This window comes from Mustela nivalis, assembly GCF_964662115.1.
Source record: "Mustela nivalis genome assembly, chromosome: 12".
Taxonomy (NCBI): Eukaryota; Metazoa; Chordata; class Mammalia; order Carnivora; family Mustelidae; genus Mustela; species Mustela nivalis.
Window position 1 is genome coordinate 73,068,144 of NC_139031.1, and position 25,716 is coordinate 73,093,859.

The 25,716-nt window shown below is 37.4% G+C and overlaps 2 protein-coding genes across 4 annotated transcripts in view; one reads left to right on the top strand and one right to left on the bottom strand.

Annotated features, from left to right (window-relative positions):
- Positions 1–15,500, bottom strand: part of DBF4 (DBF4-CDC7 kinase regulatory subunit) — a 28,753-nt gene extending 13,253 nt beyond the window's left edge. The window contains exons 1-6 of one of the 2 annotated variants that reach the window (XM_082692377.1): positions 15,164–15,500; positions 13,501–13,670; positions 9,654–9,833; positions 7,707–7,757; positions 6,716–6,785; positions 6,442–6,518 (exon numbers count right to left, since the gene is read on the bottom strand). In XM_082692377.1, the coding sequence (XP_082548503.1) occupies positions 6,442–6,518; positions 6,716–6,785; positions 7,707–7,757; positions 9,654–9,833; positions 13,501–13,670; positions 15,164–15,209 (594 nt within the window). In that variant the 5' untranslated portion in view covers positions 15,210–15,500. The remainder of the gene's footprint in view (positions 1–6,441; positions 6,519–6,715; positions 6,786–7,706; positions 7,758–9,653; positions 9,834–13,500; positions 13,671–15,163) is intronic. The other variant, XM_082692378.1, reaches the window with a different exon arrangement.
- A 130-nt stretch (positions 15,501–15,630) lies between these two features.
- Positions 15,631–25,716, top strand: part of SLC25A40 (solute carrier family 25 member 40) — a 56,014-nt gene continuing 45,928 nt past the window's right edge. For both annotated transcript variants that reach the window (XM_082692392.1, XM_082692393.1), the window contains exon 1: positions 15,631–15,815. The gene's annotated coding sequence lies outside the window, so the exon portion shown is untranslated. The remainder of the gene's footprint in view (positions 15,816–25,716) is intronic.

The window sequence follows — 25,716 nt, forward strand, 5'->3', positions numbered from 1 at the left end:
ACCTGTAAAGTACTGACCTAAAGAATTTATTCCTGGGACGCCTGGGTGGCTCAGTTGGTTAAGCAGCTGCCTTCGGCTCAGGTCATGATCCCAGCGTCCTGGGATCGAGTCCCGCATCGGGCTCCTTGCTCAGCAGGGAGCCTGCTTCTCCCTCTGCCTCTGCCTGCCATTCTGTCTGCCTGTGCTCGCTCTCCCCTCCCCTCTCTGATAAATAAATAAAATCTTTAAAAAAATAAATTAAAAAAAAAAGAATTTATTCCTAATTTGTTATCCAGTGAAAAGATCTTGCAAGAATGAAGGCAAAATAAAGACATTCTCACATTCTCTTCTACATGACTTTTTCAAGGAAAAAGGTTAACACGCCTGGTAGGTTTATCAATAATTGCAAATGTAACAAAAATAACTCTATCATAAAGACTGGTGGGGTAGGATAGAGAGCTCAAAAAGTTTTAAGGCTTCTATGTTTAAATTTGAAGTAGGTAAAATATTAACCCTAAAAAGACTGTGAAGATATGTAGATATAACTATGTAGATATAATTAAACCTAAGCAACCACTAAAACAAAAAAACATGAATTTGGCCAAAAAGCCAATAGAAAGATCTTCAAACAATCTGAAAAGCAGCAGAAAAAGAAGAAAACAAAGGAATAAAATGCAGAGAACACCATCAAAGAAATATTAGTATATTGGCAGGCCTAAATTGTACTAATATTAAGTGTAAGTCATTAAAACATACCAATTAAAAGAGATGGCCAGATATGATAAAAAGACAACTTTCAACTGTCTGTAAGAAACCAATTTTAAAATAAATACATAGACATGGTAAATGTAGAAGGAATAAAAAAGACAATGTAAACACTAATCACAAGGAAGCTGGAGTGCCTGTAGTATATTCAAAGACCTCAGAACAAGAAATCCTAAAAGGGACAAAGGAACATTATATAGTAACAAGGTCAATTCACCAAGAAGACATAATAATATTAGATGTGTGCACATCTAAGGTTCAAAATACACAAACCAAAAACTGTGATAGAACAAGAAGGAAAAATACACAAATGCACAACATATTTGGGAACTTTAATACTCCACTCTTTCCATAATGGCTAGACTAAGATAGAGTATCAGTATGAATACAGAAAAGCTATGCAATTTGACCTATTTGACATCTATAAGAATATTCTACCCATTAACCTCAGAATATACTTTTTAAGTGCCCATGGAACTTGCTGGCATTAAGATAGACTATATTCTGGGGGCATGTGAGTGGTTCAGTGGGTTAAATGTCTGAATCTTGGTTTTGGTTAAGTTTCATGATCTCAAGGTCGTGAGATGGAGCCCTGTGTTGAGCTCAGCGCACAGCCAGCGTGAGATTCTCCCCCTGCCCCTCTGTCCCGCTCTCTGTCCAACATGTGTGCTCACTCTCTCAAATAAGTAAATAAAATCAGTAAAAAAAAAGACTGTATTCTGAACTATACAAATAGCAGTAAACTTAGAAGAACTGAAATCACACAAAGTATGTGTTCTGACCATAATAGAAATCCACAACAGCTCATTCATTGCTGGTGGAAATGCAAAATGGTACAGCCATTTTGGAAGACTGTTTGGCAGCTTCTTACCAAACTAAACATATTCTAACCATATAATCCAGCAATCATGCTCCTTGGTATTTATCCAAATGTGTTGGAAACTAGTGTCCACACAAAAACCTACACATGGATGTTTATATACATATAATTTACTCATAATGTCAAAACTTGGAAGCAACCAAGATGTCTTTCAGAAGGTGGATAAACTGTGGCAAATCCAGACAATGGTATGATTCAGCAGTTTAAAGAAAAAAAAAAAAAAATCAAGTCATGAAAAGACATTGAGAAATTTTAAATGCCTATCACTTACTGAAGATGACAATCTGAAAAGGCTATATATTGTATGGCTTCAATTGTATGACATGTTGGAAAAGGCCAAACTATGGAAAAAGAATCAGTAGTTGTTAGGAGTAAGTGAGGGAGGGAGGGAGGGAAGGAAGAAAAGATATAGCATGGAACATTTTTATGGAAAATATTCCACTATTCTGTAGGTTACTGTGATGGCAAATATATATCACTATTCATTTGTGTGAACCTATACAATGTACAAACAAAAGTGAACCCTAACATAAACTGACTTTAAGTGATGATGACTTGTCAATATAGATATATATACATGTATATAAATATATATAACATATATATTATACATGTAAATATGTAAATAAAGTTCCTAAGTATCTATGAAGTTCTACATAAAATGTATGGAACAGCAGTAAAGCAGAGCTCAAAAAAATTTTACAGTAGACCTGGTTCTTTGGAAAGACGAAACTGATAACTAGCCCAACTGAACAAAAAGGGAAAAAAAGGAATAATGATCTCAGGAATTAAAAATGTCACTAAAACTCTATAAACATTAAAAGCTTAATACAGAAATATTACAAATAGTTTTGCCATCAATTTGACAATTTAAACAACAAGCACAAATTCCTTGAAAAACAAACTATCCAAGTGCACTCAATAAGCAATTAATAACCTGAATTTCTTTTATCTAATAAAGAAACTGAATTCATAGTTAGGAATTTTTCAATTAAGAAAAAAATTACAGGGGCGCCTGGGTGGCTCAGAGTGTTAAAACCACTGCCTTCGGCTCAGGTCATGATCTCAGGGTCCTCGGATCGAGTCCCGCATCAGGCTCTCTGCTCAGCAGGGAGCCTGCTTCCCTTCCTCTCTCTCTGCCTGCTTCTCTGCCTACTTGTGATCTCTCTCTGTCAAATAAATAAATAAAAATCTTAAAAAAAAAAAAAAAAATTACAGGCCCAGATAACCTTCCTGGTAAATACTATCAACACTTAAGAAATAAAAGCAACTCTACAAAAACTTGTCTAGAAAATATAAGTGGAAATATGTTCCAGCATTTTATGAGAGCAGCATCACCCTGACACTAAAACCAAACACATCAAAAAGCAAAAGACTAATATTCCTCATGTAAATATGCAGAAAAAAATCCTTGAAGTTTGAGGTAAAATGAGAAAAATAAAAAAACCTCCAAGGATTTAAAATAGTGAAGCACAACACATTCATTCAACTTTTTTTCTAAAAGATAAAGGCTAACAAGAGCATTTAAGAGAATATAATGCCTTAAAATTTGTATGTCTTTAGTGTGCAGAATTATACATGTCCATTCAAGATCCACAAATGCATCTTTTTTGAAGAGTTTATGTCTTAGTACTTGACAAACCAAAAATTTTCCAGAAACATTTTCTTTTTACATACAGAAAAAATTTTCAAGTATTAGAATTAAGTTGACCAGTTATACATTCTGGATTACAGAGATATCTCGTATTCTAATCCTTTTGCTTTTGAGAGAAAAGTAAGATGTTTCACAGGTATTTATCACACTTGTCATTGTTTTTGTTTCATGAGGGCAAATACTCCTAGTGATTCACACCTAATAGGACTATCTGTTAAGTATTAATGGTTGCATGTGTAAACAAAATATTCCTGAACATTTTTTTTTTAGGTTTTATTTATTTATCTTAGAAAGAACACAGAGTTGGGGAGGAACAGATGGGGATAGAAAGGGAAAGAAAAAAAACCTCAAGCAGAATGTGGACAGGACACAACGTTCAACCCTGAGATCAAGACCTGAGCCGAAACCAAGAGTGAGAAGCCTAATTCATGGAGCCACCCACCTGCCCCTCCCTGAATACTTTTTTTAAAAGAAGATTTGAATTGAGAGTGAGCAGAAGGAGAGAGAAAGAATCTCAAGCAGACTCCCTGCTGAGCAGAGAATGACATGGGGCTTGATCCTATAATCCTGGGATCATTATGACCTGAGCCTAAATCAAGAATCAGGACACTCAATCAACTAAGCCACCCAGGCACCCCCTGAATACTTTTTTTTTTTTTAAAGATTTTATTTATTTATTTGTCATAGAGAGAGAAGCGAGAGCAAGCATAGGCAGACAGAGTGGCAGGCAGAGGCAGAGGGAGAAGCAGGCCCCCTGCCAAGCAAGGAGCCCGATGTGGGACTCATCCCCGGACACCAGGATCATGACCTGAGCCGAAGGCAGCCGCTTAACCAACTGAGCCACCCAGGCGTCCCCCCTGAATACTTTTTTAAACTATGAACAGTGACCTATTAGCAGATTTAATATCAATTTAGAGTTGTGACTAGTATTTTTTTTTTTAAGATTTTATTTATTTATTTGACAGACAGAGATCACAAGTAGGCAGAGAGGCAGGCAGAGAGAGAGAGAGAGAGAGGAGGAAGCAGGCTCCCTGCCAAGCAGAGAGCCCAGTGCGGGACTCGATCCTAGTACCTTGAGATCATGACCTGAGGAGGAAGCAGGCTCCCTGCCAAGCAGAGAGCCCAGTGCGGGACTCGATCCTAGTACCTTGAGATCATGACCTGAGCCGAAGGCAGCGGCTTAACCCACTGAGCCACCCAGGCGCTCCGTGACTAGTATTTTTAAAAAATGAAAATAGAATACTATAGAAATACTGGCACAAATCACATTAAGGATAAGCAGTATCTCATGAAACTTGTTTCAAATATATATTTATATACACTGCATACAGACAGAAATAATATACTGGTGTATTCTGAAACCATAATTTTCTTGTGGGTTTACATTTTCATACATCTATTTCTACATACAATCCAAAAAATCTGCAAAGTGCAATAAAGATAGTTTATATGTATTAAGCTTATTTCAAACAAGGAATATTCACCCAGTATTTTATAAAAATTTGGGAATATCCATTTGGAGGGTTTTTTTTTACTTGTAAATAAAACATTCAAAGTATTAATACTTTTACTTAAGTAATAAGTAAACTGTTCTTTTCTATCTTATAAAATTATTTCTATCTTATACAAATGTGATTAAAAACATTAAAAAAAGACCTTAAGTGTCTGTGCATGTAACACGCATTTATGGCGTAGTCATGATATAAAATAGGTTTCTTACTACCAATTTGTTCAAAAGAATTCAAAAGATACTGTCCAAATGTCAGTCTTGCCAGGACACATGCTTTACTGGCAACCAGAAGATATTTCTTCTATCTATTCGATCAGGTTACTTTCCTATTAATCTTTCAATAATCTCCCAAAGCCTTCCAGATAAACTTAATTCCTTTAAATAGTGTTGCAAGGTCCTATGTGAAGTTGCTAATTTTTCCTGCTTCCTTTCTTACCATTCTCCCACTCAAAAATCAAGTTGTATTACATTACAGAAAATTTCCCAAACATGCCAATGTACTTACGGCTACACATCTCTATATATTCTCATCTATACACTTTTCCTTTTAGATTTTAGTCATTTAAGTACTGAATGAAGAAAAAGCAGACCACAAAAGAATACACGGATATGAAAACCATGAGACAACTAAGATGAGAGAAGTTGCAGAAGAAAATAGGTAAATTAAAGGAGGAAATGAGCAACAGATGATAGAACCTAAATGGTTTTGAGAACTATTAACTTCACTTAGCAAATCAGTCAGTAGTTTTATACCTCATAGGTTCAAGAGTGAATGGGAAGCATAAAAGTGGAGATTTAACAAGTCTGGATGATATAAAGATTGGAAAGTAGGGAAGGACGTAGATTAAGAGATATTTTATTGGGACGCCTGGGTGGCTCAGCTGGTTAAGAGGCTGCCTTCGGCTCAGGTCATGATCCCAGCATCCTGGGATCAAGTCCCACATCGGGGTCCTTGCTCAGCAGGGAGCCTGCTTCTCCCTCTGCCTCTGCCTGCCACTCTGTCTGCTTGTGCTCACTCTCGCTCCTCTCTCTCTCTCTCTCTCTGACAAATAAATAAATAAATAAATAAAATCTTAACAAAAAAAAAAAAGAGAGATGTTTTATTGCACTTATTTCCAAGGAAGAGCCTTGATTCTGTATAGAGGCTTTGAGGAGAAAGCTAGTTTTTGAAAAGGGAAGAGACAAGATATCGAAACATCGGGTCTAACACTGTAATGCCTAATGCATTTACTTAGAAAACATTTTGAGGTCAGGCCAGATAATCATAGTGTATAGCAAGACTTTGTTATAACACTACCTACAGCAATTGAAAGTATATTATATATATTAGAAGCTTTTCATGCATAAGCCAATTCTGTTTTCCTTCAGAATGAACTAAAGCGGTTGGTTAAAAGCAACAGCAATCAAAGAAAAAAAAAAAATCCCAGGAACAACTTTTACCTCATGAGAAAATCCTCAAAGTTAAATGATATAGAATAATACAGAATACTCAAATAATGGAAACATGAATACAATACAAAGGTTTACCCTTAGGATATTCTGGCAGTAATACTTTCTGCTGGGTAAGAAAAATTTACAAGTTAAAAAAAAAAACCAAAAAACAAAAAATCTTGATCACTTTAATTAGTTTAAAGATTAAGGAAAATAACATACCACATCTCTTACAGAAGTGCTTGATTTCTTGAGTAAATATAGTTCTTTTTTCTTCTGTTCAATGTAGTATCTAATGTCTTCATTAAAAAAAAAAGGCTTAAGATTAGCATTTTTCGCCTTTAAAGACTGCTATTTTCTTCATATTAGATTGAGGGGAAATAATTACCATTATAGCTATCTCTTGCTATCAGAATTCTCCCTATGTAAAATCAGGAACCACATAGCACAAATTAATACTTTTAACAAATACTGTCAAAAAAACTGATATCCTTACCATCAATATGAAGAATTTTTACTCCCCACGATAAGGCATTTGATAATATACTATTCGAAGGAATAAAATCCTGTAAAATAAGAGATTTAATAGTTTTTCCAGAAAATTACAAATTTAAATGAGGCTAAATTTTAAAAATTATTTGAAGGGTACTGTCACTTAGGTGGGTATTCAGAACAGACTCTATATAGCTATGATAGCAATCAATACATCAGTTTTTTTCTTTTGGAATTTATAAATTAACCCTGTTTAATATATTCCCATATTCTTGACAACTCAGTTGTCAAGAATGCAATTTTAGTCTCACAGTTAACAGTTTCAAGAAAGTTCATTTATTTTTTTTTTTTAAAAGATTTTATTTTATTTGACAGAGAGAAATCACAAGTAGTCGGAGAGGCAGGCAGAGAGAGAGAGGGGGAAGCAGGCTTCCTGCTGAGCAGAGAGCCTGATGCGGGACTCGATCCCAGGACCCTGAGATCATGACCCGAGCCGAAGGCAGCTGCTTAACCCACTGAGCCACCCAGGCGCCCCAAGAAAGTTCATTTAAAAATAACAAAAATGGGGATGCCTGGGTGGCTCAGTTGGTTAAGCAGCTGCCTTTGGCTCGGGTCATGATCACAGTGTCCTGGGATCAAGTCCCACATCGGGCTCCTTGCTCAGCAGGGAGCCTGCTTCTCCCTCTGCCTCTGCCTGCCATTCTGTCTGCCTGTGCTCGCTCCCCCCACCCTCTCTGATAAATAAATAAAATCTTTAAAAAAAAAAACAAAAAAACAAAAATGCCATAAGCTTCATACAATACAGTAATATTTCAAAAGGCCACAAGATGGAGATGTTTCTTCATGAAAAGTAGATTCTGTTCTTTGTAAAAATGAGATCTATTTAGGCTTTTCCTATTAAAAATGAGGAAAGGAAGATTTCAGGAACATCTCCATTTCCACTTGAGTTCTTAATAAAAGCATATATACAGTAAATTTTTATATTTCATACTTACATGGTCCTTGATAGCTTTTTCAACTAGTAATTTTCCTCTGCTCAAACATACCTATAAAAAAAAATAATAAGAGCTCAAACATCAAAAAGTTGTAAAACAGTGCCTCATTGGAAAATAACTTAAAAATATAAAATAGCTAAATTAATTGATAAAATCTATAAATTTTAATGTAACAATTTAAAGAGGGGACATTTATTTGTATAAGTCTTACTGAGTATCAACACAATGAAGTATAGTAAAAGGCAACTTCCTTAGGATCTTTATAATAAGACCTATTAAAAAGTGTCCTTCTTTTTTTGAAAGAGTATCTAAACAACTGAATGAGAACAAAGCCCAGTTTTGTAGTAAATTGTCTATAACTAACTAGTTCAGATTCTAATTTTGTATTCAAATGGAGACCTGAGAATATTGTATATACATATACAATTTATTTTAAATATATATATATATATAGTTATTTCTCATTTTAAATACAACACTGGAAAAGAAATTGAAATGCTATGACCAACAATTTAATTTGGAACTAGTCACTAGTATATAATCTCATTCCTCCAAAAAAGCATGAAAGTAAAAAAATACATGAGCTTTCCTTGACTTTTCTTCTTGTATATATTTCTTTTTTTTTTTTTTTTTTTTAAATATTTTTATTTATTTATTTGAGAGACACTGAGAGAGAACATGAGAGGCGAGAAGGTCAGAGGGAGAAGCAGACTCCCCATGGAGCTGGGAGCCCGATGCGGGACTCAATCCCGGGACTCCGGGACCATGACCCGAGCCAAAGGCGGTTGCCCAACCAACTGAGCCACCCAGGTGCCCCTCTTCTTGTATATATTTCTATTTCTCCCCCTCACTGAAACTTCTAACTTGTCAATAGAGTAATAGAGATGTGATATCAGTAACTAAAAGAGGGGCTAGCAAATCTTTTCTGTAAAAGGCCAGGGAGCCAGTTTTAGGTTCTGTAAGCCATATAGTACCTGTCCAAACTATCCAATATTTCCTTTATAGCAGGACAGCAACCAGTTAATATATAACAGGTCTGGCTGAATTTCAATAAAACTTTACTTATGGACTTTGATATCTGAATTTAAATTTGTCATAAAATATTCTCTCAATTTTTTTTTTTTTAAAGATTTTATTTATTTGTCAGAGAGAGCGAGCGAGAGCAAGCACAGGCAGACAGAGTGGAAGGCAGAGTCAGACGGAGAAGCAGGCTCCCTGCGGAGCAAGGAGCCCGATGTGGGACTCGATCCCAGGACGCTGGGATCATGACCTGAGCCGAAGGCAGCTGCTTAACCAACTGAGCCACCCAGGCGTCCCAATATTCTCTCAATTTTTGACCAAGCATTTGAAGATGTTAAAACCATGGTTAGCTCAAAGGGTATAAAAAACAAGGACAGTCTGGACTTGGCCCGTGCCATAGTTCGCCTACTCCTGCTATGACACAAAAAAAAGGTTTCCATTTCTATTTTAAATAATGACCTGCTGTTACTTTTTAGTTGTAATTAACTCTTAAAAATAAAAGCCATCCCCAAGGGCAAAAAGTATTATTTCAGCAGAGTATGACCCAAAGTATTAGGAGACAAATCACCTTCCTATAAGACAGTAACCTTATTGACTGGAAAACCACCCAAAATAAAGATATTGTTCTCCCTACATGAATTCTGCTGCAGTCTGCTCTTGATAAATCATGAGATCCTCAGTCTATAGCCTTTCTGAACATCTCAAAGCACATGTTTTTTTTAAAGATTTTATTTATTTATTTGACAGAGAGAGATCACAGTAGACAGAGAGGCAGGCAGAGAGAGAGGGAAGCAGGCTCCCTGCCAAGCAGAGAGCCCAATGCGGGACTCAATCCCAGGACCCTGAGATCATGACCTGAGCCCAAGGCAGTGGCTTAACCCACTGAGCCACCCAGGCGCCCTCTCAAAGCACATTTAAGAGACTTACTGAATCTGGAGATTTAAATGAACTTCCATCATGGCTGGGATGAGGTGAAGTTGTTTCTGCAGTATATGCAGATTCTGGACTTGGTACAGGAGAAATTCTTCCCAACGTTTGTGCAAATTTAGCCTCCTTTTTATTTGAAATAAGGTAACTGATATCTTTGCTGAGAAATTCTTCAACTCGCTAAAGGAAAACAAAGTATTTTCAAATAAGCCATAAAACCATAACTGTTTCACATTTCAGGTACCCCTTAAAATACCAATTTGACACCTTGCAATTATTTTGTAAATTGGTGGTTTTTATACTGTGTTCTTCTGAATCTAAGTTCTGAGGAAGTACAATGGGCGTTCCAATAACAGCCAGCATATGCTAGATACGATTTTTAAATACTTCATATATCCCAATTAATTTAATCCATACAACAACCCCATGGTACTAATATTACTAATATCCACATTTTGTGGAAAAGAAAATTAAAGAGAAGTTAAGTGACTTGGTTGAGGTTACATCAGCATAAATAACAGAATTTGAATACAGATATTCTGATTCAGTCCATGCTCTAAATGCACTACTGTCCAATAGAACTTAATGCAATGGTTAATGTTCTTTATTAGCACTGTTCAGTATGGTAGCAACTCACCACATGTGGCTACTCAGCACTTAAAATGTAATAAAAGTAACTAATTCGACTGAGCAATTAAATTTTAATTTTCTTCAACACAGTATTAATTAAATTTCAATACCACATGTACCAGACGGCTATCACACTGGGCAGGACAGTTCAAATCAGTTAACATCTTACCATAGACTTTAACAGGAAGAAGGGGATCCTTACCCTTTGAGTGTAAGACTGAAAATAATTTCCCTACTAAAATGTCTGAAAATCACTGCTTAAATGCCTGAATTTATAAACCCAAGTACGAGATGTCAATGTTATCAAACATCACTTCCATCCAAGGGCAGGAATATTAAAGTAGAAATAAATACTATTAATCATTATTTTCATAAATGTAAGATTTCTATAATATTTTAACCTACATTTAGTTTCTATAGGATCTCATACCATAAAGGGAAATAATAAAAAAAAAAAAATGAAGCAATCTATGTAACAGATAAATTAATTCCATCTAAGTGATTAGGTAGAATTTGCTGCTTGCAAAAGTGGCCCCCTTGGTTAAGTATACATCACTACTGCCCTTTGTCTGAGCAGCATTTTCATAAACTAGTAAATAAGATATCCACATTTATTTATTTCAGGGATTATAAACTCAAATGCTCACAAGGACCAGAAGTAATATAAATGCACAATTTACGCATCAAATGCTTTCTTCATTTTCATAAATATGTGGCCTTAGCATTGCCAGAGGTACCAATTTTTCAAAAAGAACATACTCTCCTACATATTTTTATTTATTTATTTGACAGACAAAAATCACAAGTACACAGAGAGCGGGGGTTGGGGTGGGGAGAAGTTGGCTCCCGCTGAGCAGAGAGCCAGATGCAGGGCTCAATCCCAGGACCTTGGGATCATGACCTGAGCTGAAGGCAGAGGCTTTAACTCACTGAGCCACCCAAGCGCCCCTTAACTATTTCTTAAAGTTGAACCGTAAAACTCTTAGTGTCTAGAGATCAAAATTCCTTTATAATTCATGTAACAGATCATCTGAAAGAAGTCTTTTTTTTGGGGGGGGGGGGGGGATAGAGATTATAATGCCATAAGAACAGAAATAAGACATCACTGAATTATTGGAAAGATAAGTGTGCGGAGGGATCATAAGTTGATAATTTTTTTTTAAAAAAGAGAAATTAAGTACAGTTAAGAAGTCAAATTCAGTTGAAAATCCACAGTTCAAAGAAAAAAATGTAAAAACTCATGTTTTTTTTAAATTTATTATTTTTTTATAAACATATATTTTTATCTCCAGGGGTACAGGTCTATGAATCGTCAGGTTTACACACTTCACAGCACTCACCAAAGCACATACCCTCCCCAATGTCCATAACCCACCCCCCTTCTCCCAACCCCCCTTCCCCCAGCAACTCTCAGTTTGTTTTGTGAGATTAAGAGTCACTTATGGTTTGTTTCCCTCCCAATCCCATCTTGTTTCATTTATTCTTCTCCTACCCCCTTAACCCCCCACGTTGCATCACCACTTCCTCATATCAGGGAGATCACATGATAAAAACTCATGCTCTTTACTTCATTGGTCTACTTCAAGCCATTTTAGGATAAAAATTTGAAGTATATAACCAAAAGGTCTCCCAAATATTATCAAATGCTTAATTTAGTTCAAAACTTGTTTCTTGCAAGTACCTCAGGAACTGCTGTGGGAATGAGAGAAAAAGGGGGCAAGGTAAGCATCCCTGTAGTAACCAGAACTGGTGTTCTAGCTTTAACAGTTTCCTTTTTACTAGCTTTATACATTAGACTTCTGAAGGACTGTTTGAAGGGCTCTACTGCTAATAATACAAATCTAAAATGATTGATTTACTTTTTCTGAAGATTTTATTTATTTGACAGAGGAGCGCATTACCAGAGGGCAGAGCCCAATTAAATTCGAGACTTGATCCCAGGACCCTGGAATCATGACCTGAGCTGAAGACAGATCCTTAACCGACCACACCAACCAGGCACTCCTGAAATCACTGATTTAGATCTGGGTTATTCTCATATTTGAGAAAGCTGTGAAACTGTCTCAGATAGCTACTTTGTAGCCATTGATTGTTAGAGGAATTAGGAGGCTAATCCTAGAGTAGGCCAGTTATTTTACTTCTCTTAACTCTTAAGCACTTACTTTCTAAAATGAATAAAAGAAAGGAGTCTTTATTCAAAGGTGGCTGGCATATAAAACATGATTTTTAGGAATGCATTCATATGGTCATTATGATACATATTACTGCTATGACAAATGTGGCAATGTTTTAAGAAAATGAGTTAACAACAAGGGGTACCTGGCTGCTCAGTTGGTTAAGTGTCTGCCTTTGGCTCAGGTCATGACCCCAGTGTCTTGGGATAGAGCCCTGCATTTTCCCTTCCCTCTGCCCCCAGCCACGCTGTCTTACAGTCTTTCAAATAATTAAATGAGAACCACACCAATAAATAATTCTAAGAAACTTATTACATGTTGTTCTGCAAATTTCTATTCTAGGAATGGCAGATTATTCAAAGATTATTCAACAAATTCAAAGTGTAGCACAAACCCTTTTAAATAGGAAGAATTAGGAAAGAAATTAATAAATTCTTAACCTCACTTGCTATACCCCATATTAATCTTACAAGAAAATCTTAAAATTTTGCTCAGATTTTCTAATTTCTTAATCATTTACTCAATGTATAAGTTATGAAAGAGAGTTCTTAATATTAACCCAAGCTCTGTCCCTCTAATGACATTCATTCTATTGAGTTGTTTACCAGTCAGAGTAATTTAACTCTTTGTGGTTCAATGTGGTTCTCCTTATTCTGCAAATAACATTCTTACTATTATGCTAGTCCAGACAAATTTATGTAGTTCCCCAATAACTGTAATCAAGGAGTTCCTGCTATCTGGTGGACACACAAACATTACATTGAGAAGGCAATCAAAGGTTCCACCAGGACAAAGGAGGAAGTCACATATCTCACACTTTGCGAACTTTACATTACACTAAAAAATCACAGAAATCTGAAAGTCCTATAAGGCTACAAAAAGTTAAAACAAATAGTTTCTTGTTAATGTTAAATAGCTGATAAAAGTTTTAAGCTTGATGCTTATATGGTTATGTTTCCCAATATGATAATCTAGTGTTTACATACTAGAAAGTACAAGCTAAAATATTTTTCTTTTTTGTTAAAGTGTATATTTTGACTTACCCCTCCCAGATCCTGAATGTCCTTTTGCAGTTTTTCAGATATGGTGATAGAAGGTAAGTCAATGTAAAATATTTTTCCCCAGAGCGGCTTATATTTGGATTTTTCTGGTTTGTTATCAGTTTTCATAGATTTTAAAGATCTGTTTTTTTCATTTTTGACTTGGATCCCACCTGTTGTTTAAAAAAAAATACAGAATTAGATCATGTTTTATGTAGACAGAAAATTTCTACTGTTTTAAAAATATTTTTATACAGTCATCATATCACAGAAGGGGAAAAATCTTTATAATCCCATCAGTTAAAAACTCAATGGCATTTTAATATATTTCTTTGTAGTACCACTTGGGATAAAAACAAAATACCAGGGCGCCTGGGTGGCTCAGTGGGTTAAGCTGCTGCCTTCGGCTCAGGTAATGATGTCAGGGTTCTGGGATTGAGTCCCACATTGGGCTCTCTGCTCGGCAGGGAGCCTGCTTCCCTCTCTCTCTCTCTGCCTGCCTCTCTGCCTACTTGTGATCTCTCTCTGTCAAATAAATAAATAAAATCTTTAAAAAAAAAAAAGGCAAAATACCATACTTGTTTTAGCAGATACTATATCATAAAATAATTATTGTTCTAAGCCAGTAAATTCAACTTGCAGTAAGTATTTATGCATTTGTTCATGTTTTTACGTATTACGGTGAAAACTATCTAAAACCTTTTTGAAAGATTTTCCTCCTTTCTACGTAAATTCCAGAGGTATTTACTCAGAAATATTTATGAAGGATCTATATTCTGTTGAACACTGAAAACGGGCTTAAAATGTTAAAAAACTTGTCAACAGAAGAAACCTGTTACCCATGATGCCCTTGTCCACAAAACGTTCCAAGGTTTAGTTTCCTATAGTTTGTCTATATAATAGAACTAAATGGTCCATTTTAAGATTCAAGTCACCATTCACTTCATTATTTCCTTTAAAGACAGACCTGAGATGGAAACAACTTTGAAAATTAAACAGCTTTGAAAATTAACTTTCATAACACAATCTGTTCATACGTTGGAAATTCCTATATATATACCACATATATATTCTAGACATATTAAAAAGAAAAAAACTTGGAAGCTGTTGTATGTTTTACCATACAAAGTAGTCGAAAATGGAAATATGCTTTCATTTCTATCTATAATGTTGAAAACAGCAGTGCTGTGTTTGAAATACAAATAGTATCTCTTAACTTTACGAGTGAAGAAAAATAAATTTAAGAATAAGGCCCAAAACCCGCCTACAATCACCCAATTTAATCATAAACCTAAAAGCCACGAGCACCTCTGCTTTCAAACCGGGAATGCAGCCTCAAAGGGCCTGAGCTGAGTCTCAACCTCTGTCCGAGGCCCGGGCAGGTCGCAGGTCCACAAACTGTTTTCCAGTTTTACGACCAACGGCACCCCCAGGAATTTGGGGCCGCGACTGGAGCGTGAACAGCGCGAGGGGCCCGGCTGGGATCCTTTCCTTTTCTTGAGGCAAAGCCCTGGACGGAGCCCTCCTTCAGGCCACAGAGAAGGACGCACCAGCCAGAAAAGAAAAGGAGCAGGGACCTGGGGGAAGAACTCTGTAAAGAATCAATGGTGGAACCACGAGGGGAGAAAAGGATTAAAGGGACTGCAGTGGAGGAGGGGCTTCATACCCTGGAAATGTCCTTTGCTGTGGATCCTCATGGCTCTGGAGTTCATGGCAGCCGCCCGGCACCTACATGCTGGGTTCGGGAGAGGGTCGCGCCAGGCGGCCAAGAAAACACAGCTCCTCGAGGCCGATTTATCACCCGGTCGCCTCTTCCCCTTCCGCAGACTACCACACCCACGCAACAGAGAAGCCGCGTCTACCGTCCGGGTTTCCGGGGCCGGATCCCACTCCGAGGCGCGGAGGAGGAAGAGGTAAAGCACAAACGAGTGGGCTGCGGCGGTTAAAGATTTGAAAACGCGTCACGCGGCCGCGGCGCCCAGACGCGCGCCCCGCCCTCTCTCACGCCGCGCGCCGCGCCCCGCCTCGCGCTCTCCCCCCCACGTGCCCGCCTCCTCGCGCCGTGCGCCCCGCCCCCACGGGCCGCGTCTCCGCCCCCTCCGCCCCTCCCCCATGCTGATGTCTTTCAGGCTTCAGGTCCCCGCTCTTTCACCCGTGTCTTCGCGTCCCTCCGCTCCCTTGAAGAGCCCTTGAGACTCCTGTTGACCTAACACAGTGAATGCAGTTAGCCCCGGAGGCTAGTCCAGCCCGCCAACAGGGTCATTCCCGCCGCCCAGGGTCGCCGGGACCGCCTGCCCACCAGCTGCCTCCTACACCAGGTACGCTTCTTGCCCGCGGGTCGGCTGCCGGGGAGGCTGAAGGCGTGCCGGCTGCGGCCCAACTAGGAGTCAGCCTCGGGCCAGGCCGGGCTGGTTGGCAGCGACAGCCTCTGCCCAGTACGCCCCGAGGCGCCGAGCGAGGTTTTCCTGCGGTCACCGCCGACCCTTGCCTGCTCGAGACAGGCCGCAGAGGGACTTTCAGGCCGGGAGCGGCCTGGGCGGGGGGACGTCGGAGCCGGGGGTCGGAGTAGGACCCAGCCTAGAGCGAGTTCAGGTTGCCTTTGGGCCGTTTGGTACTATTTGACTGTGTGCTGCTCCCTTGACCTCGGTTGTGCACAGACCTGATCTCGTTTGATTGTGAAATTTGTTTCAACAATAATAAGTGGAATTTGAAATCTCAAGTCCTAGGGTTTGGGGTCTGGACCTGCCACGTAGTAGCACAGCATGTACCTTGTGGTTAAATTACCTAATCGCTTTGAGTCCCAGTTTTTTTCACTTGTGAAATGGAGGTAATAATGGGATTATAGTAAGGATTATGTTAAAATATTTTGTAAAGTAAGTCAATTTTGTTTAGTAAGTGGGGAAAAACCGCTTCACAGAATTGTTCTGGGTTTGTTTCTGCTTATAGACTTGTGGAAGAAGAGCATTAACCCTTCTGCGATTTTGCATTCATCAGTTTTTGGCCATAATAGTTTTCCGTTGTTTAATGGTTGATCTATTTATTTAATTTTTTAAGAGAGAGAGCGAGAGGAGGGGGAGAGAGAGAGAATGTAAAGCAGGCTCCAGGCCCAGCGTGAAGTCCAAACCCTGGTTGAACTCCTGACCTAAGCCTAAATCAAGAGTCAGCAGCTTTATGGGCTGAACCACCCAAGTGCTGGTAATGGTTGATTTTTGAACTAATAGAGATGCAAGAAGTTAGTGCCAATATCACTGTTTCACAAATAAGTACTTTAAAGCATAGATAAGGATGGATTGTAATAACCCTTAGCCAAAATGGAGACTCCAAAGCGGTAGGAGGTTCAGGTTTGCTAAGGGAAATGAGAGTTTAGTTGTGGATGGCTTTTAGTTGAAGGACTTAGGGCGAGAAGCATGGAACTATCATTATTAGGCGGTTGGTAATATCTGTCTGTAACTCAGAAGAGACGTGGGGGTGGGGATGAAAAGAGGAAAAAGATTGATTTGAGAGACATACAGACCTTCAGCTCTGAAATGATACATAAGGGAATCAGATCTTGAGAGACAGGAGGAGGTGTAGTTTGAACAAAACATATTCAACATTAGATGTTCTATCTGAGGAAGACAACCTATTTGTAAAATATAAGACTTAGAATCACAGACCCATGAAAGAAATAATACATTGCATATTCATTAAAAAAGTAAAAAATTTAAAAATGTGAACTACATGGGGCGCCTGGGTGGCTCAGTGGGTTAAGCCACTGCCTGCTCCGGGTCATGATCTCACGGTCCTGGGATTGAGCTCCACATCCGGCTCTCTTGGGATCAAGCCCCACATCCGGCTCTCTGCTCAGCGGGGAGCCTGCTTCTCTCTCTCTGCCTGCCTCTCTGCCTACCTGTGATCTTTCTATGCTTTCTCTGTCAAATAAATAAATAAATAAATAATCTTTTTTTTTTTTTTTTTTTTTAATGTGAACTACAGAAAGAGCATAAGACGTTTTGTTTATAAAAAGCTTTAAGGGGTGCCTGGGTAGCTCAGTGGGTTAAAGCCTCTGCCTTCGGCTCAGGTCATGATCCCAGGGTTTTGGGATCGAGCCCCGCATCAGGCTCTCTGCTCAGCAGTGATGAGTGGACGATGATGAAATAGTGAGAAAAATGGAGAAAAGGCCAGAGAGTTAGGAAGAGAACTAGGAACAAAACTTATCATCCAAAGTCACAGAATTAAAAACATTGGGATCATGCAGTCTTCACTATCTGGCTTTGGGTAGTTTTGAGTCTCAATTTTAATTTAAGAAAAGGGTGTAATTAATACTTCCGATGTGAGGAAGAAATGAAACATTTTTGAAAGCTTAATTAGTACACACAGTGAGAGCTCAGTGAGTACTACCCTTCTAGTGACCTCTGCACCAGCTCCTCCATCTTCAAGAATTCAGAAAGGCCAAGACTTGAAAAATGGGCCTTTGATTCTAGTGTTTAAGATGTCATTGTTTTCCGGGGCACCTGGGTGGCTCAGTGGGTTAAACCTCTGCCTTTGGCTGGGTCATGATCTCAGGGTCCTGGTATCAAGCCCCCTATATTGGGCTCCCTGCTCAGCAGAGGCTCTGCTATTCTCACCCTCTGCCCACACCCCTTCAAGTGTGCTCTTTTTTCCCCCTCTCACTTTATTTCTCAAATAAATAAATAAAATCTTAAAAAAAAAAAAAAGATGTCATTTGTTTCTTTAGTAGGACTTACATATATGACTAAGATATAAGTACTAGTTAAGAACAAGGGACTTGAAGAGGAGATGGTGTACTTTTGAGAAAATTTGTCAGTGTAGGGAATTATAGTGATAGAAAGGGAGGATAGGGTCTTTGGAAGGTTTAGGGGATATGGGAAAGATTTAAACATATTTCTATTGAACGTTAAAAATGAAAACTCAGGGCACCTGGGTGGCTCAGTTGTTAAGCATCTGCCTTCAACTCAGGTCATGATCCCAGGGTCCTGGGATCGAACTCCACATTCCATCAAGTTGGGCTCTCCACTTAGCGGGAAGCCTTGCTTCTTCCTCTCCCACTACCCCTGCTTCTGTTCTCTTTCTCGCTGTGTTTCTCTCTGTCAAAGAAAATAAATAAAATCTTAAAGAAAAAAATGAAAACTCACTTTATGTTCCAGTGAAAGCTGAGTTACCTTTCATATTTATTTTAATGGGGAAACAGTAGCAAAGTTGTATCCTAGCTTTTAGACACACCCTTAACTGCATTGTAGTGATAATGCCAAGCTCTGAATAAGCAGAAAGTCTGTTTTACTGGTCAATAATTTTCTAATCTGTAATTCAAGGTTAGTTTTTAAAAATATTATTGGAATTCAGATCTTTTAGTAGGTACAGGAAAGACTTGGTCATGTATCTATGGCCTGGATGCGTAGAAACCCCCTTACTTATCATGTCAATAATCAGGACTGTTGGTAAGATAATAAAGTTTATGTTAAAGTATATCTTAAAGTATGTTTCAGGTGAAGGATATACATTCAAGAAGCACTGAATGGGGGACGGGGCAAGGTTATTTGTGGTGAGACATTTGTTTAAAGAGTTGTATTAAGTAAAGTTTGAAAACACTGAGCAGAATCATTGTCTAAGTAAATGAAAATTTAGCTGTAAATCAGAAGAAATGAATTTCATTCAGTACTGGCTCTATTCCTAAGAAGTTTTATCACCTTGGGCAATTTTACCTCTTATAGTACATCATAAATGGAGACAATTGTCTGCTTAGTCTGCCCCATATCTTTTTGTGGTTACCAAATGAAACCTAATCTCCTTTTTCAGACTATCTCACACATACATCCAAATTTGAGTGTTTTGTTCTGGGCACACTTTCCTATTGTCTTTCTTTTGCTTAAGTCTCTCCAACTGTTCCTCTTCCCTGTTCATAGCAAGCCCCATAGCTTAGACTTCAGTGAAGGGTAAAAAAATGCAGAAAAAACAAAACAGGAGGATTCAGAATTTGAAAGTGGATTCAGACAATATGATTTGCAGATCACTATGACATCTGTGGGAACTGTTAAAGATAATGAGTTGGTTCAGAGGTGATACGTCATTCTGAACTAGAGGGTAAATACCTTAAGGGTGGTAAAGAATACATACTATGTAACCATGACTATAAAATAATCTATCTGTTAATCCCACTTTCATCTTTCCTTCTGCATTGATTGAGCACCTGCCACGTGTTATGCTCAGTGAGATGGGTCTACATAAGACCCCATAGAAATCTCATTATGTAAATATTAAAAGTTTCTAATAAAGTAGTCCCTTCTTATCCCAGATTTCAGTTATCCTCCATCAACCATGGCCCAGAAGCAGATGATTTTCCTTCTGACCTATTGTCAGAAGGTCAGTAGTAGCCTAATGCTTCATTAACCTCACTTTGTCTGAATCACGCAGGCACTTCATCATCTCACATTATCACAAGAAGGAGGGTGAGTACAGTAAGATATTTTGAGACAGCAAGAGACCACATTAACAGAACTTTTATTTTAATATATTATTATAATTGATCTGTTTTTATTTACTGTAATTTCTTTTTTTTTTGTTTACTGTTAATTTGTTAGTGTGATTTACTTTCTGATTTCTTAATGTGTTAATTTCTAATTTATAAATTAAACTATCCTATCATAGGAAAACAAATACGTTGAGTTTGTTACTGCCTGGGGTTTCAGGCATCCACTGGGTATGGTGGAATGTATCCCTTGGCAGGTATAGCTTCATAAAATAGAGCCATTTTAAATGTATAGATGGACTTATAATAAATATGTATAACCATGTAATTACTACTGGAATCAAAATACAGAACCTTTCAAATTTTTGTTAGGCTGTATGTTTTTAGTTCTCTTAGTTATATATCTAATACTGGAATTGCTGGGCCATATGAAAATTTTGTGTTTAATATTTTGAGGAACTGTCCAACGTTTCCACAGTGGCTGACTGGTTTTACCTTCCCACCAGCATACGTAAAAGGTTCCCCGTTTCTCCACATACCTATCATTCTTTTTCTTTTTCCTTTTTTTAAAAATTATGAACTTTTTACTGCTGTGAAGTGGTATCTCATGGTATTTATACAATATGCTATGCTTACCACAAGTATAGCTACCAAAAGATATCATAGAACCCTATTACAATACCATTAACTATATTCCTGATTCTTTTATCCCAGTAACTTTTTCAATACGTAGCTGAAAGACTATCTCTCACTCCCCTTCACCCATTTTGCCTGTTCCCCCATCCCCTACCCTCTGGCAGGTATCAGTTCACTGAACTTGTTCCATATATATGTGAAATCATATGGTATTTGTCTCTACAGCTGATTTATTTCACTTAGTGTAACCTCCTCCAGGTCCATCTGTGTTATTAAGATGGTAAGATCTCATCCCTTTTTATGGCTCAGTAATACTACATTATAATATGTAAATATATATAGCATCTTTTTTATCCATTCATCTATTAATGTATACTTGGGTTGCTTCCATATCTTGGTTATTATAAGTAAGACTGCAATAAATATAAGGGTGTATATGTATTTTTGAATTATTGTTGTTGGATTTTTGTTTGTTTGTTTGTTTGTTTGGGTTTTTTTTTTGTTTTTTTTTTTGTTTTTTGTTTTTTTTTTTGTAAATATACCACAGTAGAATTACTGGATGATATGTACTTCTGTGTAAGTTTTTGAGGAACCTCCATGCTGTTTTCCACAGTGGCTACACCACAACACTACAACAGTGTTGGTGGGAAAAGGGTTCCTTTTCCTCCACATTCCCTCAGTGCTTGTTATTTCTTGTCTTTTTCATTCTAGCCATTCTAACAGGAATAAGGTGATATCTCACTCTGGTTTGATTTGCATTTCCCTGATGATGACTAATTTTGAGGATCTTTTTGTACGTGTGTAAGCCATCTGTTTGTCTTATTTAGAAAAATGTCTATCTGGATCCTTTGCCCTTTTTAAAAATCATATTGTTTGTGTTTTTGGTGTTGAATTGTGTGAGTTCTTTATATTTTTGCTTTCACTAGTATTGGATAATCATTTGCTTGTATCTTCTCCCATTCGGTACATTGCCTTTTTCTTATGTAGATACTTCCTTTGTCAGGTGAAAGCTTTTTATATCAGTGTAGTCCTAGTGGTTTCTTTTTGGTTTTGTTTCCCTTTCCTGAGGAGACCTCTACAAAAATGTTGCTCTGGTCTATGTCAAGGAAATTACTGCCTATGTTTCCTTCTAGGAGTTTTGTGGTTTGGGGACTCACATTTAGGTTCTTAATCTATTTTGAGTTTATTTTTGTGTATGGTGTGAGAAAGTGGTCCATTTCCATTCTTTAGCTTGTAGCAATCCAGTTTCCTCAGCACCATTTATTGAAGAGACTGCCTTTTCTCCATTGTTTATTCGTACTGCCTTTGTTGTATATTAATTGACCACGTACGTCTGGGTTTATTCCTGGGCTGTCTATTCTGTTCCACTGATAAATGTGTGTCTATTTTTGTGCCAGCACCATAATGTTTTCTTTTCATTACTACAGCTTTATAGTGTATCTTGAAAACTGGGATTGTGATGCCTCCAGCTTTGTTCTTCCTTCACAGGATGCTTTGCCTATTTGAGATCTTTGGTGGTTCGATACAGATTTTGATATTACCTATTTAGTTCTGTAAAAAAAAAAATGCTGTTGCCATTTCATTTATTTATTTTTAAAGATTTTATTTATTTATTTGAGAGAGAGACAGTGAGAGAGAGCATGAGCGAAGAGAAGGTCAGAGGGAGAAGCAGACTCCCCATGGAGCTGGGAGCCCGATGTGGGACTCGATCCTGGGACCCGGGATCATGACCGGAGCCTTGGGCAGTCGTCCAACCAACTGAGCCACCCAGGCGTCCCTGCTGTTGCCATTTTTTTTTTTTTTAAAGATTTTATTTATTTATTTGACAAAGAGAAATCACAAGTAGGCAGAGAGGCAGGCAGAGAGAGAGAGAGAGGAGGAAGCAGGCTCCCTGCTGAGCAGAGAGCCCGATGCGGGACTCAATCCCAGGACACTGAGATCATGACCTGAGCCGAAGGCAGCGGCTTAACCACTGAGCCACCCAGGCGCCCCTGCTGTTGCCATTTTAATAGGGATTGCATTCAATCTGAAGATTGCTTTGGGTATTATGGACATTTTAACAATATCTAAGCCCTTCAGCATGGGTATCTTTCTCTTTGTGTTGCCTTCAATTTATTTCATCAGTGTTACATAGTTTTCAGAGTACAAGTCGTTCATCTCCTCGGTTAAGTTTGTTCCTAGATATTTTATCCTTTCTGGAATAAATGTAAATGGAATTATTTCCTTAATTTCTGTTTCTTCTACTTTGTTATTGGTGTATAGAAATGCTACTGATTTCTGCATGTAACTTACATCCTGCAGCTTTACTGAATTCATTTATTCTAAAAGTTTTTTTGGTGGACTCTTTAGAGTTTTCTGTGTATAGTGTCATGACATCAGCAAATGGTGACTGTTTAATTTCTTCTTTACCAATTTGGATGCCTTGTCTTTCTTGTTTGGTTCCTGCAGCTAGGACTCCAGTACTATATTAAATAAGAGTGGCAAGAGTGAACTTCCTTTTCTTGTTCCTAAAGGAAAATATCTCCATTTTTCACTGTTGAGTGTAATGTTCACTGTGGGTTTTCCATTCTTTCTATCTGGCCTTTATAATGTTGAGGTATATTACCTATAAGCCCACATTTTTGGGGTGGCTCAGTCAGTTAAGTGTCCAACTTCTGATTTCAACTCACGTTATAATCTCAGGATTATGAGATCGATCACCGCATGAGGCTCTGCTGGGTATGGAGCCACCTTAAGATTGTCTCCCTCTCCTTTTTCCCCCTTTAAAAGAAACAAAAACAAAAATAAACTTTTTGAGAGTTTTTATTATGAATAAATGTTGAATTTTGTCAGATGCTTTTTCTGCATTTGTTGAAATGATCATGGGATTTTTGTCATTTATTTTGTTGATACGGTATATCACAGTGATTGATTTGTGAATATTGAGCCATCCCTGCATCCCAGGAATAAATCCCACTTGATCATTGTGAATAATCTTTTTAATGTATTGTTGAGTGTCGTTTGCTAATATTATGTCGAGGATCTTTGCATCTGTGTGCATTAGAGATATAGCCCTGTGATTTTCATTTTTTTGTAGAATATATGTTTGGTTTTGATATAGGGTAATGAAGGTCTCATAGAATGTATTTGGAAACTTTCTTTACTCTTCTGTTTTTTGGAATAGTTTGAGGATAATAGGTATTATTAACTATTTTTTAAGTGTTTGGTAAAATGCTCCTGTGAATACATCTGGGTCTGGACTTTTGTTTGTTGGAAGTTCTTTGATTATGGTTTCCATTTCATTACTAGTAATTGGTCTGTTCAGATTTTCTATATCTTCATTCAGGTTTGGAAAGTGTATATTTCTAGGAGTTTATCCATTTCTTGTAGGTTATCTAAATTCCAAACATACAAATTTTTCATATTATTCTCTTAGAATTTTTTGCATTTCTATGGTGTCAGTTGTTAACATTCTTTATTTCTCATTTTCTATCCTTTTTTAATGAGTTTGGCTAAAGGCTTATCCGTTTTGTTTATATTTTCAAAGAACCAGCTTTGGTTTAATCAGCTTTTTTTTTTTTCTTTCTAGTCTCTATTTCATTGATTTATTCTCGATCTTACATAGTTCCTTTTTTCTACTCATCATGGGCTTTGTCCTTATTCTCCTAGTTTCTTTAGATGTAAAGTTAGATTTTTTTTTTAATGTTTTTCTTCTTGAGGTAGAGCTGTATCATTTAAATTTATTTGTTAGAACTGCCTTTCTTATGTCCCAAAGATTTTGGACCACTATATTTTTATTTGTCTAGATGTATTTTTTTTAATTTCCTCTGATTTCTTGGTGTCCATTGGCCATTTAGTAGCATTTTGTGTAGCCTCGACATGTGTTTTCTTGTATTTTTCTTGTGATTGATTTCTAGTTTCATACTGTTGTAGTTGGAAAAGATCCGTGATATTTCAGTCTTCCTGATTTATTAAGACTTGTTTCTTGGCCTTAATGTGGTCTATCCCGGAGAATGTTCCACGTGCAATTGAAACGAATGTGTATTCCATTTTTGGATGGAAAGTTCTGTATATACTTTTAGGTCCATCTGGTCTAATGTTTTCTTCAAAGACTCTGTTTCCTTGTTGATATTCTGTCTGGATGATCTACCCATTAATGTAAGGGGTGTTAAAGTCCCCCTTAATGTTTGCTTTCTGCATATAGATGCTCCAGTGTTAGGTTTGTGGGTATTTACAATTGTTAAACCTTCTTGTTTGAATTTGCCCCTTTATCATTATGTGAATTCCTTATTTGTATCTTATTACAGTCTTCATTTTTAAATTTATTTTTCTAAGTTTTTACAACCCAGCTTTTTTTTCTTTTCTTTTCTTTGTATGGTATCTTTTTTCCATCCTTCTGCTTTCAATCTTTTTGTGTCTTTAGGTATGAAATTAGTCTCCTGTAGTCAGCATATAGGGGGTCTTGGTTTTTTATCCATTCCTCCACCCTGTGCCTTTTGATAGGAGCATTTAGACCATTTGCATTTAAATGTGTACTTATTGCCATTTTGTTAATTATTTTTTGGTTGTTTTTGTAATTCTCTTACTTTTTTTTCTCTCTTGCTCTCTTTCTGTGTGATTGATGACTTTCTGTGTTTTGCTTGGCTTTCTCTTTATTTTTTATGTATCTATTACAGGTTTTTGGTTTGTGTTTACCATGAGGTTCATGTATAAAATCTTAGATATATAACAATCTATATTTAATTGATGGTCTTTTAAGTCCAAACACATTCTAAAAGAACTTTTTTTTGCATTCTAAAAGAAACTTTTCCATCTTTTATGTATATGTTGTCATATTTACATCTTATTATTCATAATTTTTTTGCTTCTAAGTATCACCTTTTCCACTTAAAAGAAATTCCTTTAACATTTCTAGGGCACCTGGGTGGCTCAGTGGGTTAAGCCGCTGCCTTCGGCTCAGGTCATGATCTCAGTGTCCTGGGATCGAGTCCTGCATCGGGCTCTCTGCTCAGCAGGGAGCCTGCTTCCTCCTCTCTCTCTCTGCCTGCCTCTCTGCCTACTTGTAATCTCTCTCTGTCAAATAAATAAATAAATAAATCTTTAAAAAAAAAAAAAACATTTCTTGAAAGGCTGGTTTA